Source organism: Peromyscus maniculatus, chromosome 12, assembly GCF_049852395.1.
Source record: "Peromyscus maniculatus bairdii isolate BWxNUB_F1_BW_parent chromosome 12, HU_Pman_BW_mat_3.1, whole genome shotgun sequence".
Lineage (NCBI taxonomy): Eukaryota > Metazoa > Chordata > Mammalia > Rodentia > Cricetidae > Peromyscus > Peromyscus maniculatus.
Window position 1 is genome coordinate 14,725,838 of NC_134863.1, and position 15,986 is coordinate 14,741,823.

The window sequence follows — 15,986 nt, forward strand, 5'->3', positions numbered from 1 at the left end:
CCACGGTTTATGCAGGGCCCGGGCAGCAGGCAAGGCATGGGGCAGTGGTTAGTGTCACCGCAGTCCAGCTTTGTGAGCCGTTTGGAAGCCTTAGGGTTGCCGCGAGGAGCGGGTATTTCTCTCTGTCACAGAGGTCTTTTTCCGCTAAACATTTTAAATGCCGTATTCAGCAGGCCTCGGAGAAGTTTGGAGGACCATCTATTAATATGCCTGATTTCAAGTAGACTTTACTGGTTCTCAGTTACTTGCTTTCGGCTTAACCTTGACAACATATAGAAGAGGCTAAATAAAGCTTATGCCTATAAATAAATTACGTTAGTACGTAGCAAGACTACAAGTATGGTTCTGAACCAATTAAAGAATTTGACCATTTATAAGGTGGCTATTAACGCAAATGTCTTAATCGTCTTTAACAGTTTATAATAAGTAGCTTTAAAAAAAATAACCATTTTTGAACTGAAGCTCTTTTAGTATCAGAAGAAAACTCTGAATCATAAATACAGTCCACAGGGAGACTGGCAACTTTATTTTCCTGGTCCTTTTATAGTGCACCGTTATAGAATATCTGTTTCTTGTATGACTCAATTGATCAAAATAGCTAAAGCTGAACAAAGTTAGTAAAGACAAGGAGGTTAGACGTGCATTTTTAAGTCAGTCTCCATTAGCCTGGCCAGACCTTGGGCAAGGCGAGACATTCTATGGCTCTTTGCCAGACTGCTTAGGTCATTGTCTTCCTGTATCATAGGATAGGAATATTCCAGTTTCTGGTGTTTAGTGTTTGGTGCTCATAGCTGTGACCCTAACGCTTTAGCTTTTTATTTATTTATTTTTTGTTTGTTTGTTTATTTATTTATTTACTTTAAGATTACATATTAATAAAGACAACATAATATAAAACATTTTATGAACTTAAAATGTCTTATAGTCTCATAAGTTTAAGCATTTAAAGAAAATATCCAGTTTTTTAATTTAATTTTTTTTTTTTTTTAACAAAACACCAAAATTTTCCTACTAAGAAAAAGCTTAAAATATCTCAACTGTGGGCTCCTCCACCATCAAAAAATAAATTAAGTACCTTTTTTTACTTCAAGAGGGAAGAAACAGGACACAGCCACAGTCTGGACAAAACAAGGCCTAAACGCCAACTAAACTCAATGCTCAACATCTGGGCTTCTCTTGCAATCCTCTGGGCTTCCCCAAGGCGCTTGGGTCACCTCTCCCATCCCGGCCTCACGAGCACACACAGCCTGTTCTCCAGGCTCCAGCCAGCTCCATTTCATTGTGGCCAGTGTTTCTGGTGGCTGTCACGTGGCACCAGCACCTCCAAAACTGCTGAGGTCCCCATTGCACCTGGACTCTCTTTAGGAACTCCAGCCCTGCCACACAGTGCCAAACCTCAGCTGCTCTCCCTGACCCCTTCAGGTCTTTAAAACAAATACCACCTGGGAGGCTCTTGAGTGACCAAGATTGGCTGCCAGCATGAGATACATTCTTATATATTAATGCATGGAGCCGCAGCTTTCAGACCTTATTAAACAAGCATCGTTTTAAAATCTTTCATAAACCTTGTTTTTTGTTTTTTATTTTTAAATTTTATTTATTTATTTATTTATTTATTTATTTATTTATTTATTTATTTATTATGTATATAGTGTTTTACCCTCACGTATACCTGTATGCCAGAAGAGGGCATAAGATCTCATTACAGATGGTTGTGAGCCACCATGTGGTTGCTGGGAATTGAACTCAGGACCCCTGGAAGAGCAGTCAGTGCTCTTAACCTCTGAGCCATCTCTCCAGCTCCCCCATAAACCTTGTTTTTATGACAAGAATTACCATACAAAAAATCCATCCTAGTCCGAAGTTTCTTGGAGACGTGGTGTCACCTCCTTGGTTGGCTTGTGTGGTGTTGCCTCCTTGGTTGGCTTGTGTGGTGTCGCCCCCTTGGTTGGCTTATGCCACGTCCCCTTTAGTTAAGATGGTGGTGAAGTCCCAGGGCATCCACTCTAGCAAAGATGGTTGCCAGCCACATGGTTGCCTCATCCCAGTGGGAGCAACAGCCAGGACAGTGGCCAGCCACTTGTTGGTTATATCCCAAGATAGCGCCCACATGGTTCCTATAAGATGACCTATGGATAGATTTTTAACTATCAACCCCGTGTTACGAGTTTTCAGTTAACCTTTTTGTTACAGATTTTACAGATTTTTAACCAAAAACGTGGTGTGGCTGCTACTATTCACACATTCAACTGAGTCTGACCAATTTCTCTCTAGGTTCCCATGTTTGTATACCAGAAAACACAGACCCATCCGCACACACAAAATAGACAGACAAAACTTGACAACATTTAACTGGGCCTAACCAATTTCTGTCCAGGCTCCCAGTATCCAAACAATTAGAACCAAGAGAGGGGCCAACATCTTGCTTTTTTGCCCTGGACAGGAGGATATTGTTGTGTCCCATCAAACCCCCTCTCATCCCAGATTGGAATCCCAACAGAACCAGATGTCACAGAGAATGACTCTGATTTACCACGGGAGGCCTTCGTAGATAGTTGCTGTCTTTCTCAGCACGACAGTTCATTCTGATAGTCTGAAGAACCGAAAGCAAGCCTCGAAGCCTTGGAATGTCTCAAGGTGTGCACCTCCTGAGGTGGCCCTTCAGCCCTCGAGTCCCAGAGTCTGGCTTTAGAATTTGAGTGGATGGTCTGATCTCACCGAAGGCTTCCAGGACATGTTTATCCACTGGGCGAGAATAAGACCTCTACCATGTCTTTTTGAGCCAAATTTGAAGCAAGCATTATTAAATGGCCAGGACTATAGATACTAACCAGATCCATACCCAAGATTTCCAGGGTATAGCTGCCAATTATATTAGTCAGAGGCTTATAAAGGCAAAACCCACAAGGCTATGTACTTTCCACCTTTCCATCCAATTAGGGGCAAGCACACATCTTGACATACTTCCTGCTTCTGTATCTCCTGCATACATGTGATCAAGCACATCCTGTACAGTTGGGGCAACCAAGCTTTTTTACTGGAGCAAAAACGCATGACTTGTTGTCTTCCATGAACACCAGCCCCTAGCATCTCAGGAAGTTCTCTGTCCTCGGGCAAGTGGGGCTCACAGGTTAGAGGCGTTTGTGCTCCATAGATCTCTTAAGTACAGTAATTTAAACTTAAAACATAACGTTAGCCCTCCCAGTATGTCATGCAATTTATAATCTATCCTGGAGAACATCCCATTTGCCCTTGAGAAGAGTAGATATGCTCTTGGTTGGAGAGCACCTCCACATGCCTATTAGATCAGATCTCTGCTTATTGTGTGATTCTCTTCATGTCCTTATATCTGTGTGTTCTCTCCTTTACTGAGAGTGTAGTATTAAAATCTCCAATATTCTTTTACAACTCTGGAAATCACACAGCCCACTCTTAAGTAACCAATGGATAAAAGAAATCACAAAGGTGTTGTGGGATCCTTGAAGAGAAAAACTGCTGAGAGGCCTGAATAAGTCCAATGGAGTCTTAACCACTCGTGGGACTTTCCCAAACAGATTTTCGGGAATCGGCCGTGACCTCCAGCTGGTTCAAGTTTTGAAGGTCACAAGACTCAATTATGACATATACAGAAAGGCAGCTCTGGACATTTGCAGCAAGCAAGTGTTGTTTACTGAAGCAGAGAGACAGCAGTTAACCTTTAGCTCAGAGTCATATTGTGTAGGAATTTAGGGCTGTCCCTGAGACCAGTTTTACCCAAGATTGTTTTAGCACATACAGTATTCTTAGGGATACTTTTTATGATATGTCATAACTGTAGTTCAGTAGCCCACAACAAGGGATATCAGCTGATACTTAGAAATGATTTACAACACAATGAAGTATATAAAATTTACACATTCAGTTAAAGTACCAGTAAAGGGAAATTTTTACCTCTGAATTCTTACATTAAAAGATGAGAAAGACCTCAAATTAACATAACTTTACAACCTAGGAAGAAATACAAGCTAAATATGAAGCAAGCAGAAGGAAAGAAATAATAAAATGAGTGATTTTCAAAAGAGAAGAGAAAGAGCAGTAAAGAAAAACCAGGACCCCAAAGTTGGTTCTTTGAAAAATTCAACAACATTGATAAATCTTAGCTCAAGGAACAAAGGTAAAAAGAGAGAGGAAGCCAGGTGGTGGTGGTGCATGCCCTTAATCCCAGCACTCGGGAGGCAGAGGCAGGCAGGCAGATCTCTGAGTTCGAGGCCAGCCTGGTCTACAGAGGGAGTTCCAGGATAGGCTCCAAAAGCTACACAGAGAAACCCTGTCTCAAGAAAGAAAAAAAAAAGAGAGAGAGAGAAGATTCCCACCACTAAGATCAGAAATTATAATAGAGACATTACTATAATTCTGCAGAATTTTTTTTAAAAAGATTATGCTATGAACAGTTACACTAATCAATATTACAACCTAGGTGAAATAAACTTTTAGAAACAAAACCTATCAAAACCATAATGAAACATAAAGCCTTTGGTACTTGCAACTAGTAACAAAACTGAATCAATATTTTTAAAAGGTTCTAGACAGAGCCCAGGACCCCATGACGTCATGGTGTGAACTATACTGAATATTAAAGTGCTATCAGCATTCTTTTTTCAAACGTTTTCCCAAAGAATGAAGAGGAAGAAAGGCTCTAACTCATTCTGTGAACATTGTCCTCATAGTCGAACCAGCAATGACCCTGGAAGGAATGAAAACTAGGTCAATGTACCTCATGGACTATTCAAAAGTCCTTAATAAAATGTCAGCAAACCAAATTAGATGGCGTTTTAAGAGGATTGCAGCCATGACCGAGTGGGATTTCTTTCTGGAATGCAAGGATGGTTTGACATAAAGTGTTGATAACATAATATGCTGAATTAATAGGATAAGGGAAAAATGATGGTCAAAAAGTCCCTGACAAAATTCAGTTCTTTGTCATGATTAAAAACATTCAATAAACTAGAATGAAATAGAAGGAAACTGCCTTAACATAGTAAGTGCCGTTATGAAAAACAGGCAGATACTGTACTCAATGAAAGACCAAAAGCCTTCCATTAAAATTAGGAACAAGACAAGGCTACCTGCTTGTGCTCTTTGTATTGAAGTCCTGGAAGTCCTGGCCAGAGTAATTCAGAAAGAAAAAAGTAAAATGGATCTAAGTTGGAAAGCAAGAAGTAAAATTTCATCTATTTACAAATATTACTATAAAAACTCTAAATCCCCCTCCCCCAGTTAAAGTTAGGACTAATAACTATTTTGATAAAAATCAGAGTCCAGTTCCACACGTAGAAAAACAGTTGGATTTTTACACAACATACACCAACAATGAGTGTGCTGGCTAGTTCTATGTCAAGCTGAGACTAGCTGGAGTTATTTGAAAGCGGGGAACCTCCGTTGAGAAAATGCCTCCGTCATCCCTGTGTCTTTGTGGCCGAGGCTAGCCCTGGGCACAGCTGGGCTGTGACAAAGCCATGGGAAGCAAACTTGGTACCTTTGTCATTAAGAAGATGACTTTTTATAGAAATGAGTGTCACACCTAAAGGCTCAGCTGACCCACATCTGCCCCGTGCCAGATGTGGTAAGAGTCAGCAGGAAGGAAAATGCTCTGGTTTTAACTCTCAGCTCGAGATGGTTTCTGTGAGACTCAGCTGTGCACCTGTTGTGTTCAGGGGACCTGAAAGAAGAGATGTCAGTACAGGAGAATATAGCAGCTTCCTTAGAAGCATCTGGAGCCCCAGGAAGAGAGCCACAAGTGCACTGGCAGGTTCATCCAGGACACCCCTGGATGGCTATTGGCGCTGATCCTGAAGTAACATCGAGCCTCGTTAATTAAACAACAGCCAAGGTGCTCACGTCTTAGCTCACTGGATTTTTTTTTTTTTTTTTCCGGAGCTGAGGTTGGAACCCAGGGCCTTGTGTTTGCTAGGCAAGCTCTACCACTGAGCTAAATCCCCAGCCCCAGCTCACTGGATTTTTATGACGTGAAGCTTGATCACTGTGTCACACAAGGTCATTTAGGCTCAAGCAGTTGAAGGGAGTTGTTACTCTGAGCCATGCAGAAAGTAAGCAATGGGGGGCATAGGTGGGGTTGGATATGCTCTGTTTCCCGGGGCTACCTGAAACCCCAAAGTGGCTTTTGTGGTTTTGTTTATTAGTTTTACAACATTGGAAATACAGGCCAGGGCTCTGCATGTGCCAGGAAGTGCCCAGCGCAGCCATCTGCCAGCCGCTACTGCTTTCTTCAAGTTCCAACTTTAGATCTCTCACCTTCCCTTGCAAATGTTCATTGCCAGGAGTCCTTGGTCCGGCTTGAGGCCTCTGGCCTCTGCTGTACCATTGATGATGGGCTCTCTCTGGGGCTCCTCTTGGATAGCCTGTTGTCCTGTGTCATGGAGATCCCGCAGTTTTGGATCTGTAGGTTCGTCCCCTTCACATGCTCCAACAGTCCATAGATGAGGTGAATGTTGAGGTGGGCCAACTCATAGCCTGGACCTGGCTGGTAGCTGTCAGCCCGCCAGCTTTCTCCCCTTTTGGCCACCAGGGTGAGCTCTCCAGCACCGCCTTGGCCAGCCCACCCAAGTGGGCGGGGCCGGTGCTCCTGCTCTCAGGCCCTCAGGTCCTGGGCACACCACCAGGGCCAGCTCCACTGTCTTGGCCAGGCAAGGTGCAGGGCCCTCTCTCCTGATTGCTGTAGGGAGCATGCAAGGGTCAGCTCTCCTGCTCTCCCACCCTTGGGGCTGGCTCACCTGCGCCTGCCCCCAACAACAGGTTTAGTTATAGTGTGCTCCCCTGGGGGCGGGGTGCAGGGTCCCCTCTCCTGTGTGCTGCAGCTCCCAACCCTGGGCCCCAGCCCTCTTGCCTGCTGCAGGTAGCAAGGGGGAGGGGGAGGGTATCTTTCCCTTACCCATGTCACAACATGGCAGGAGGGGAGGGGCGGGGGGGGGGTGAGAAGTCATCTTTCCTGCTCTCTCATCGCCCCCCCCCCCAGGGCCGACTCACCTGTACCACTGCCAACAGGGTCAGTTCTAGTGTACTGCCCAGGCAGGGTGCAGATCCCGCTCTCCTGTGTGTCAAAGCCCCTTTTTAAATATTTTAACACACTTACGTTTGGGAAAATCAATATATTTTTTTTAATGTTTCTTACTTTGGGTTTCTCCCTTGTTTTCTCAGTATTAGATTAATTTTAAGCATTCCTGCATGGAAAATTACATAAATGATGTTGTTTCCTATTGGGGGGCACTTTGCGACCACCAAGGCCAGCAGAGTGTTGTTCCTGGGGAGACAAGAAGGACGCTGGGTTCAATGTGACTCAGTAGTTGGTGTCGGTTCAAACTTCAGGGAGTCCGACACCAGGTTTTAGGCATATTTAAGTACAGCCCAATTTGGAAAAGAAGTTTCCTGGTGATAATTAATTCAATCCTGTTTATATAACAAAGCTTAAGACATGATTGCATCAACACTCTAGCAAAGTACAAGTGGCATCTTCCGTAAAGATAGGTTCTGTAGATTACCTAAGGAAGCAGGCTCAAGGTAAGCAATACTCTCATGGTTAGGGTTCAGAGGAGGATGTCGTCATAGATTGACTGAGATCAACATAAGTGTTGGGGGTTGGGCAGTGTGCTTTACAGATAGCACAGAGCTCACCAGGCTATTAACCATGTCCACTCTCAGTCTTCTGGGTGGAAAACAAGTTATACACCTCTCCCTTTGAAGAGATAGCCCGCCAGTGTTTAACATTCCTGTTTTCCCTGGTTTATCTGTGAGTGTAGGGACCTCCATGCCTCTTACAATTGCCTCAAAATATTGTATGATAAAAAGACTATGTCTATCTCCCTCTTGTTGTTGACTTTATTTTGATCACTAGATGTAGCGTTATCTGTGGTCCATAAGTGAACGGTTGTATTCTGTTCATCAAAATTTCTCTCCCTCCTTAGCATTAGTAGTTGCTTTAGTTTGAGTCGATCTTTGCTCCAGCTGGTGGTGGCTCTTTCCACACTACTGAGTCAATCCTCAGAATCCCATTATAGCAAGGCTTTTTTTTTAATTGAAAATATTTTATTTTTTCGGTTATTAAATTATTATGCAAGAGCAGAAAATTTTGTTATGTACAGCAAAAATGCTGTAGTTCACAGCACACAATAGTTTCACATCTGAGCCTACGCGGTTTAGGCAAATTGTGGTGTGGCTTGGCAAATTGCCTGGCAGCCAGAATGCAGTACGCAGTGTCCTGTGTTCCTACCCACCGCTACAAGGAGGTCCCGTAATGCAGTATGAGTGAGCGGTTCCCAAACACCTCAGATTCCTTGCACGTTGGCTTTTGAACTATTTCTTGGTTGTTGTGTGTTCTGAAACCCTTTCCTGTCGCCACATTGGTTTTTGTTTTTTTGAAATCCCCACAGTGATACATGATCCCAGTGAGGTTATGACAGGCAGGTTAAGAGGCGGGCTATTACAGTACAAGCTAAATACCCCCCCCACACACACACTTCTTTCCTTCATGGTATCACAGATTGTTATTCTTTGGGTGGTTTATAATTTGTTACTGTTCTGAATTTCTGTTGTATGCAAATTATTCTAGATCTGGCCAGTGGTGGCTCTCTTTTTCTTGAGATGTACACACCCTCACATTTTCTTCTTCTCTCCCCACCCCTCTCTCTATTTTTTTTTTTTTTGCACTGTGTGCTTTCTGATATAGTGAGATGTTCCAGAATATTTATTGGGCTTTAACTATTAATTTGGCTGTGAATGTACACATGAGATGTTCGGGATCGGAGATACGTTCCTTAGTAAATACTGTACAGTGAAGTGTGAGAGTCAGGCATAATGGTGCACTCTTGGAGTCCCAGCTACATGGGATATTGAGGCAGGAGGTTTGCTTACACCTAGGAACTCAAGGCCAGGACAGGTAATGCAGAGAGACCTTGCCTCTAAATAAGAAGTAAATAAATGAGTTGACCCCGTTTGCCTAAGTTTTTGCTGTTAAAGATGATCCAACAAAAGCCTGGTCCACTGTCTGGAATTACTAGCCAGACACTGCTCAGGCAAGGACTTCCCAAAAGTGGTTTTGTTTTCCTTGCTTGTGAAAGTCAAGTGTGGTTGCCCCTGAGCCCTCTTAATGCTCTCCTTAATTAGACTCCACCACAAATATATAAACAAACTCACCCAGAAGTGAAGCTCCCAGGCCTCTTACCCTGCCTGGAAATATAAAGACCCAGGAAACTCGCCCACTTCCGTCTTCTGGCTCCAGAGGGCTCCCCTAGACATGCACTGTGGGCTGTGACCATTTGCCTGACTGGGGACCTAAGAGAAAATGTATTGTCTGTATCAGAGCAGAGCCCCGAACTCAGGAAACAGCTAAGATTTGATTCTCACATGAAGAATTGTAAGGGTAGGGCTTTTTTTCAGGAGCACCGAAAGTTCAGAAGCCTTTCTTGCCTCCTCCTGTCTTGGCTGCAGAGGAACTTCTATTTCTTCAAAGGTCCCTTTAATCTCACAGTTTCTTTATACTGAAAAATGGTTCTGGAAACCAAGCTCTGGTCCTGGTGTGCTCACTCCTGATCGAGTGGTGTTGATCCCCTATGCTTTGCGCAGGTAGAGCTAAGAAACGTGTATGTACATACACATCATATACAGCTTACACACATAAGCACATGGTCATGTATATACACATATGTGTTTTATGTACATACAAATATACAGTATATGCATATTTACACATGTTCATATACATACAGAGATGTTTTATATACATACAAATATATGGTATATGCATATTTGCACATGTTCATATATACACATAGGTACATATATACATGTGCATACACATGCTTGCCTTTATCTTTGGAAGCTTCAAGCACTTAGATTCCTTCTTTGATGTTCAGATATATTTCTATATCTCACAATGCATACTCATAGGACACACACACACACACACACACACACACACACACACACACACACTGATGGCCGGCTTCTTGCTGTGTCTTCACTTGACTTTTCTTCCAGTGCGTGCACAAAGACCCTGGTGCCTCTTCCTCTGGTAAGGTTGTCACACTTAGTGGGTGAGGACTCCACCCTATGGCCTCCCTTAACCCTCAGGACCTCCCTAAAGGCCCTGTCTCTAAATACAGACACACCGTGAATCAGATTTTCATCATTTGAATGGAGCACAGCCCTACATAGAGAGAAAGTGGTCTGGGAAGAAAAAAGTCCCAATGAGAACTAGACGGAGGTAAAGTCTGAACAGTGGAGTTATGTGCAATCATAGATGAATACCCCCTTCTGTGGTGTGTGTGTGTGTGTGTGTGTGTGTGTGTGTGTGTGCGCGCGCGCGCGTGCTCTCCACTAGTTTTCAATGTGTTAGTATTTGTTACTTTGTGGTTGGGAAGGTTGCCTTGAGCAGCAACACATATCTCCCTGGAGTAGCCTTTTCTTGCTAGATGTTCCTGTAAGCTCTGTTGCTATGGGGATGATTGAATCTTCTCATCATGATTTCACCCCTCTCCCATCAGGATCCTTTGAACCAGGTCTTACTGCTTTGCCACATAAGTACAGGACTCTTAGTTAAAAGCTTTGCTCTTTCTAGTATTCACTGGTACCTTAGGTAAGGCCTTATAGGATGTGGTGTGTGTGAACAAAACATTTTAGACCTAGAGATGAGGAGTAAGTCTACCAAGACCACAGAGAGGTAGCTATGGGGGAGCAGGGCAGAGATTCACACTGCCAGCCCTCCATAGGTCTCAGGGAATCTTTCTTTAGGTAGTGCTTCAATTTCACCTAGTAGGAATGGATGTGGATGTGTTCAGAACCATGTCATTTGGGGGGTGTGGGAGGGGTGGGTACAGTGATGTTTCACGGCTTTCCCCTTTCCCTCCAGCAGATCCCAGCCCTGGCCACTTTCTGCTCGGCTCTCCCTGTGTGTACCATTTCTCTCCTCTCTGGTTTCTTTAGATGCCTTTTCATGCATCTCCAGCAGCTCAGGTGACCAAGCGGTTGCTGTATGTACAGGGAGATGTGTTTTATATAAACTCTTGGGGGCTGTGAGCGTGTCCTCAGTCGGAGCAGGAAGAACGCTGGTGGGAACCTGCCAGTGAGATTTCATTCTGTGTCTGCCTCACGCTCATAACCTCTGACGATGCTGCCCTCTCTCTTCGCTTTACTCACCTGTACAAGGGTGCTTTAATCAATCCTTCCAGAATCTTCCAGATGTGATGTGCTAACCTCAGACAGGAATCAGTATTTTCATGATACTTTCAATCTCCTCCACTTTGACATCTCTCTCCAAGAGCCTGGAACCCACACTTTAGTGGTTTGGAAGTCTGGCCTCTTGAGATGGGTACAAGACTCATGGTCTGACTCATACACGAATAAGCTGTGTGACTTGATAAGTTCCTTGGCATCCCTGAGTTTAGCACAACTTTTTTTTTTTTTTAACGAGCATATTCATATCTCCTAGGGCCATTGTGAATATTTTTGAGACAATGTATAAAAACACCCAGGTTGGAGTAAGCCTCATTCAATGGCACATTATTACCCTTTATTATAAAGGAGAAAGTTTTGTTTCTGTCTTGGGGTATGTGAGGACAGTAAAGCCACAGGTGCTGGGAAAGCTCATAGAAGCCCGGAGAGGCTGGTGCTTGTGCACTAAGGAAGCAGCTGGATGGGGGCAGTGTCAGGATGGAGTGACATACTTACTGTACAGTCACCTGGTATTAGCATTCTGTCAGAACGGGGACAGGGATAGAGACAACCCTGATCACTTTCCGTGACCAGCTGTTTGTGGGATACAGGGAGTAAGCTAAAGATGAGGGTTGTAGTTGCAGAGTTCTGTCCTGGAAGATACAGTGGGGACGTCCTCATGACCATCTCCATTGTGTGCCTTCGTGCGTGCCAGACTACCAGAAGCTGACTCACCTTTGGGATACAGATGGGAAGTACCAACCACTTGGCTCCTGCCCGCATCTGTCTCTCTAATCTAACCACGTTGAACAACTTATAATCCCCAAACAGACACCTTCCTTATAGAACGGAAATTAGGTTTGGCTATAAGAGACAGGAACCACCTCATCTCTTCCCCCAAACTTCCTTAATTAGACCGAAATGTATTCCTCCGTCTTCTGAAAGTTCAGGGCAGACATTGATTGCTGAGTTGCACATTATCTGCTGGAGCAAAACGCCAGGCCCTTCTACTTTTTATTTTGCTGCTGTCAGCATGCGACATCATGATGACCATTCGAGCTTTAGACATCACTTCCCCATTTCAGCCAGCAGGACGGGAGGGTCCCTCCTGGAAGCCACACTCGCTGCATATTACTGGTTAGAATGTGTTACATAGTCATTTAACTGCAAGAGAAGCTGACGAGAATTTCTTTCAGATAGCCTCTTCTAGGTTGCCACTCAATGAAATCAATATCTGAGGTGTTCCCAAGGAAGGAAGAAAGAAAGGGTTCATGACGACAGCTCTTCATTTTCACCAGATTCTCACATCTTCTTGTATCGGGGATCTGCACTTGTTCTTTGTGTTCGGGACATTCTTGCTCCCTTGAGCAAGAATGTCATGCCACTCCCATGTTCATAAGGCATGGCATGTTCATATTTTTCATCCCTTAGTGCTCCAACACCCCACTGCCATCCTTACATAGTCTCTAGTGTCATACTATTGTATGTTTAGACATGGTTTCATTGTTTACCATTTCTATCTGGCTGTGGCCACCTGGAGGGCAGGGACTGTGGGTCACCCTTGGCTTCTTAGCAACCAATCTAACTATACAAATCCTGGCTGATGTGAGTCCTCCACTGGTAGCTCCTGTCTCTTAGAAGAGCATGCTCTAAAGATTATGTGTTCAGGCTTGCAGGGATCCTCCATCTATTGGAAGGGATAGGGAAGCACATGACGTTGCTATTCTTTGTACCATACGTAAATCTCCCTTGTGTCATTGGAATCAAGGGCACAGCAATAGGCTGTATGTTTTGGGAGTCGCTTGGATGGCCTTGACCAACAACTCAAAAGTGGGCTCCCCGTGTCTGGTATTGACATTTTTGTTAGGTGCTCTTTGGCTCTTGGAGGGGGCACTGTTAGCCTAGATTGAAAAGTTAAAAACTGTATCTGTATATTTATACACGAAATTACACATATAGGGTTTCTTTAAGGTAAATAGTTAATAGTATGATTTCTGTGGCTTTTTCAGGAACCCATATTGTTCTTTCCCACATCCCTCCTTTCCCAGTGTTTAGCTCCCCACTGCCCAGGGAGCCTCGCTTTTCCATTTCCCTGATTATATTACTTGTACCTGCTGCTCTCTCTCCATGACTCCCCAGCCCTGCTGTCCAGGCAGAGGTCCTCTTTCACTTTCCTGCTTTCCGTAGTTGCTGCAGGCTGCGTCCTCACATCTGATGATTGGGAGCTAGAAACCTCCACTAAGAGAGAATGTGTGGCGTTTGTCTTTCTAGACCTGGGTTACCTCACTCAATATCATCTTTTCTAGTTCTGTCCATTTCCTTGCGAACTTTGTGATTTCATTTTTCTTTCCAGCTCCATAGCATTCCAAGGTGCATAGGTAACATTTTTATTATCTGTTCATCAGCTGGAGGACATTTAGGTTGTTTCCATTTCCTAGCTATTGTGAATAGAGCAGCAATGAACATGGCTGAGCAAGTGTCTATGGAGTATGATGTTGAGTCTTTGGGCGTATGCTAAGGAGCGGTGTAGCTGGGTCATATGGTAGACTTAGAATAGCTCCTTTGGGGAGAACAGAGTGAGTATTAGTGGTAAAGAAAAGAATGGACCTGAGTCTTTTTGTATCCAAGTCTTATCATTTGCCTTCTACCACACTTTTATTATGTTGATATATAATACAATTGACAATTCCATGCATCCATTCCCTCGAGCTTAGATTCTTTCTTGGGATAAATTCCTTAAAATGAAATGATTGAATCTAAATATGATTTTTGGTTTAAGGTTCTTAATCTGTTTTGTAAAAGTGCCCCATCAAGGTCGGCACACTCACCTCTTGTCAGATGTGTTTAAATGCCTATCTGCAGCCAGAGAAGGATAAGGAATTGGGCTGTGGCTCATACTCATAGTAGGCTGCAGATGAGCATTTCTCGCCTGCATCTGAAGTGCGTATATTTTTTAGTGTATTTGGACCCTCCACATGAGCTGCTGACTTCTGGTGCCCAACCATAGACACAGTGACCTTGTCTCAGTGACAGAGAAACTATATGGTATGCATTGGCTCCTATGAGAAATGATGTAATCAGACTAATACCAGACTAAACACTAGACTTTGCGGATGGTTGAAAGGATTTCCGTGGACCCTTAATTATATTTAATAAGGACTTAAAATGCACTCTAACTTCTCCTGTGAGGCATGAGGACCCTTGCTTCAGAATATGAGCATTGAGACCCAGGGCGACCAGAGCAAGGCAGTTACTTATTTGTTTGTTTGTTTATTTATTTTGGTTTTTTGAGACAAGGTTTCTCTGTGTAGTTTTTGGTGCCTGTCCTGGATCTCGCTCTGTAGACCAGGCTGGCCTTGAGCTCTCAGAGGCAAATAATGAAGTATTTTTTTTATTGGGTGCTGGAAATTGAACCCGAGTCCTCTGGAAGAGCAGTCAGTGCTCTTAACCACTGAGCCATCTCTCCAGCCCTGGCAGTTAGTTATTCATTTTATGACTTTGCAAGTCCAGGCATCAGCCCAGAGTGGCAGACACATTGACTGAGTTCAAAGAACAGATTTCTAACCCAGAGAGTCTGATTTTTCCTCCCTTTCCTCATGCAGTGAGTAATCTGGAGGGAGCGTCCATGACATCTGGGTTTATCCTCCCCTCTGCCACTTACGTTTGTCTATTTCTTACCAAAGATAGTGGGTGGGCTCATCGTTATATTTTATGTCGTGTTTGTTTAAAGCTTCTCAGATGTGTGACCTTGTCATGTCCCCGGTGATTAGGCAAACTTGGCTGTTAGTAATTTGGAGTGGGACTGTAGCTGAACTGGCAGACGCTAGCAGGGACCCAGTATCCCCAGTATATCTGTAACTGGGTCCAAGCTTGCCTGTGGCATCTTTGAAAATGGGCCATTATTTTTCATTTCTCTCCCCTTGGCAAGGTATGAGTATAGGACTGGGGTTCTGTACCATTTCACTGTGACCTTTAGATTCAAAGTCTGAGTGGGACCCTTTCTACTCTATGGCTAACAGCTTGTTATAAACACAGTTCACGTGAGCATCGTTCCTGTCTTTCCATTGAAGGTTAGCGTTAAACCAGGTTAGGGCCTCAGATGGTCCCAACCTGGTGATGTGTCCATTGTAATTATGAACCAAATGTGTACACATAAATGCTTACGTTACATCTTCTCTCTTTCTCACTGCAGTTAATCACCACAGAAAAGCACTTCCTGAAGAACACCTTGTACAACGAAGGAATCCTCATTGTGTGGGACCCATCTTTGTACCATGCAGATATCCCAAATGTAAGTGGACCTCCCATCTGCCCTTAGATTTCCATGTTTCTAGATTTTTTTTTTTTTTTTTTTTTTTTTTTTGAGACAGGGTTTCTCTGTGTAGCTTTGCACCTTTCCTGGAACTCACTCTATAGCCCAGGCTGGCCTCGAACTCACAGAGATCCCCCTGCCTCTGCCTCCCGAGTGCTGGGATTAAAGGCATGCGCCACCACCACCCGGCTTGTTTCTAGATTTTTAAAGTCGTAGCTGACTGAGCCATTCCTGGCTGTCTGAGGTTTGGGCAGCCCATTATGTGGGGGCTAGCACATTCAGACCCCCCATCCTAACCAGCCCCTCTGCATGCCTTCCCTGGAGTTCATTTGTGTATTTTCCAGTGCTGGCACATATTGGGAGGGATGGAGCCTGGACCAATGGTAATCTGGAGTAAGGTCTGTTCCTTAATGCTTACTTGCTGTATTCATCATCAAGGCAGCTTACTCCTGATGAGCCCTAGTGGGAGAAG

General features: G+C 44.0%; 1 protein-coding gene across 8 annotated transcripts in view; it reads left to right on the plus strand.

Annotated features, from left to right (window-relative positions):
• St6gal1 (ST6 beta-galactoside alpha-2,6-sialyltransferase 1) overlaps nucleotides 1–15,986 on the plus strand; it is a 132,492-nt gene that overhangs the window by 110,362 nt on the left and 6,144 nt on the right. For all 8 annotated transcript variants that reach the window (XM_006985069.4, XM_076548626.1, XM_042259098.2 and 5 more), the window contains one exon: nucleotides 15,395–15,493. In XM_006985069.4, the coding sequence (XP_006985131.1) occupies nucleotides 15,395–15,493 (99 nt within the window). The remainder of the gene's footprint in view (nucleotides 1–15,394; nucleotides 15,494–15,986) is intronic.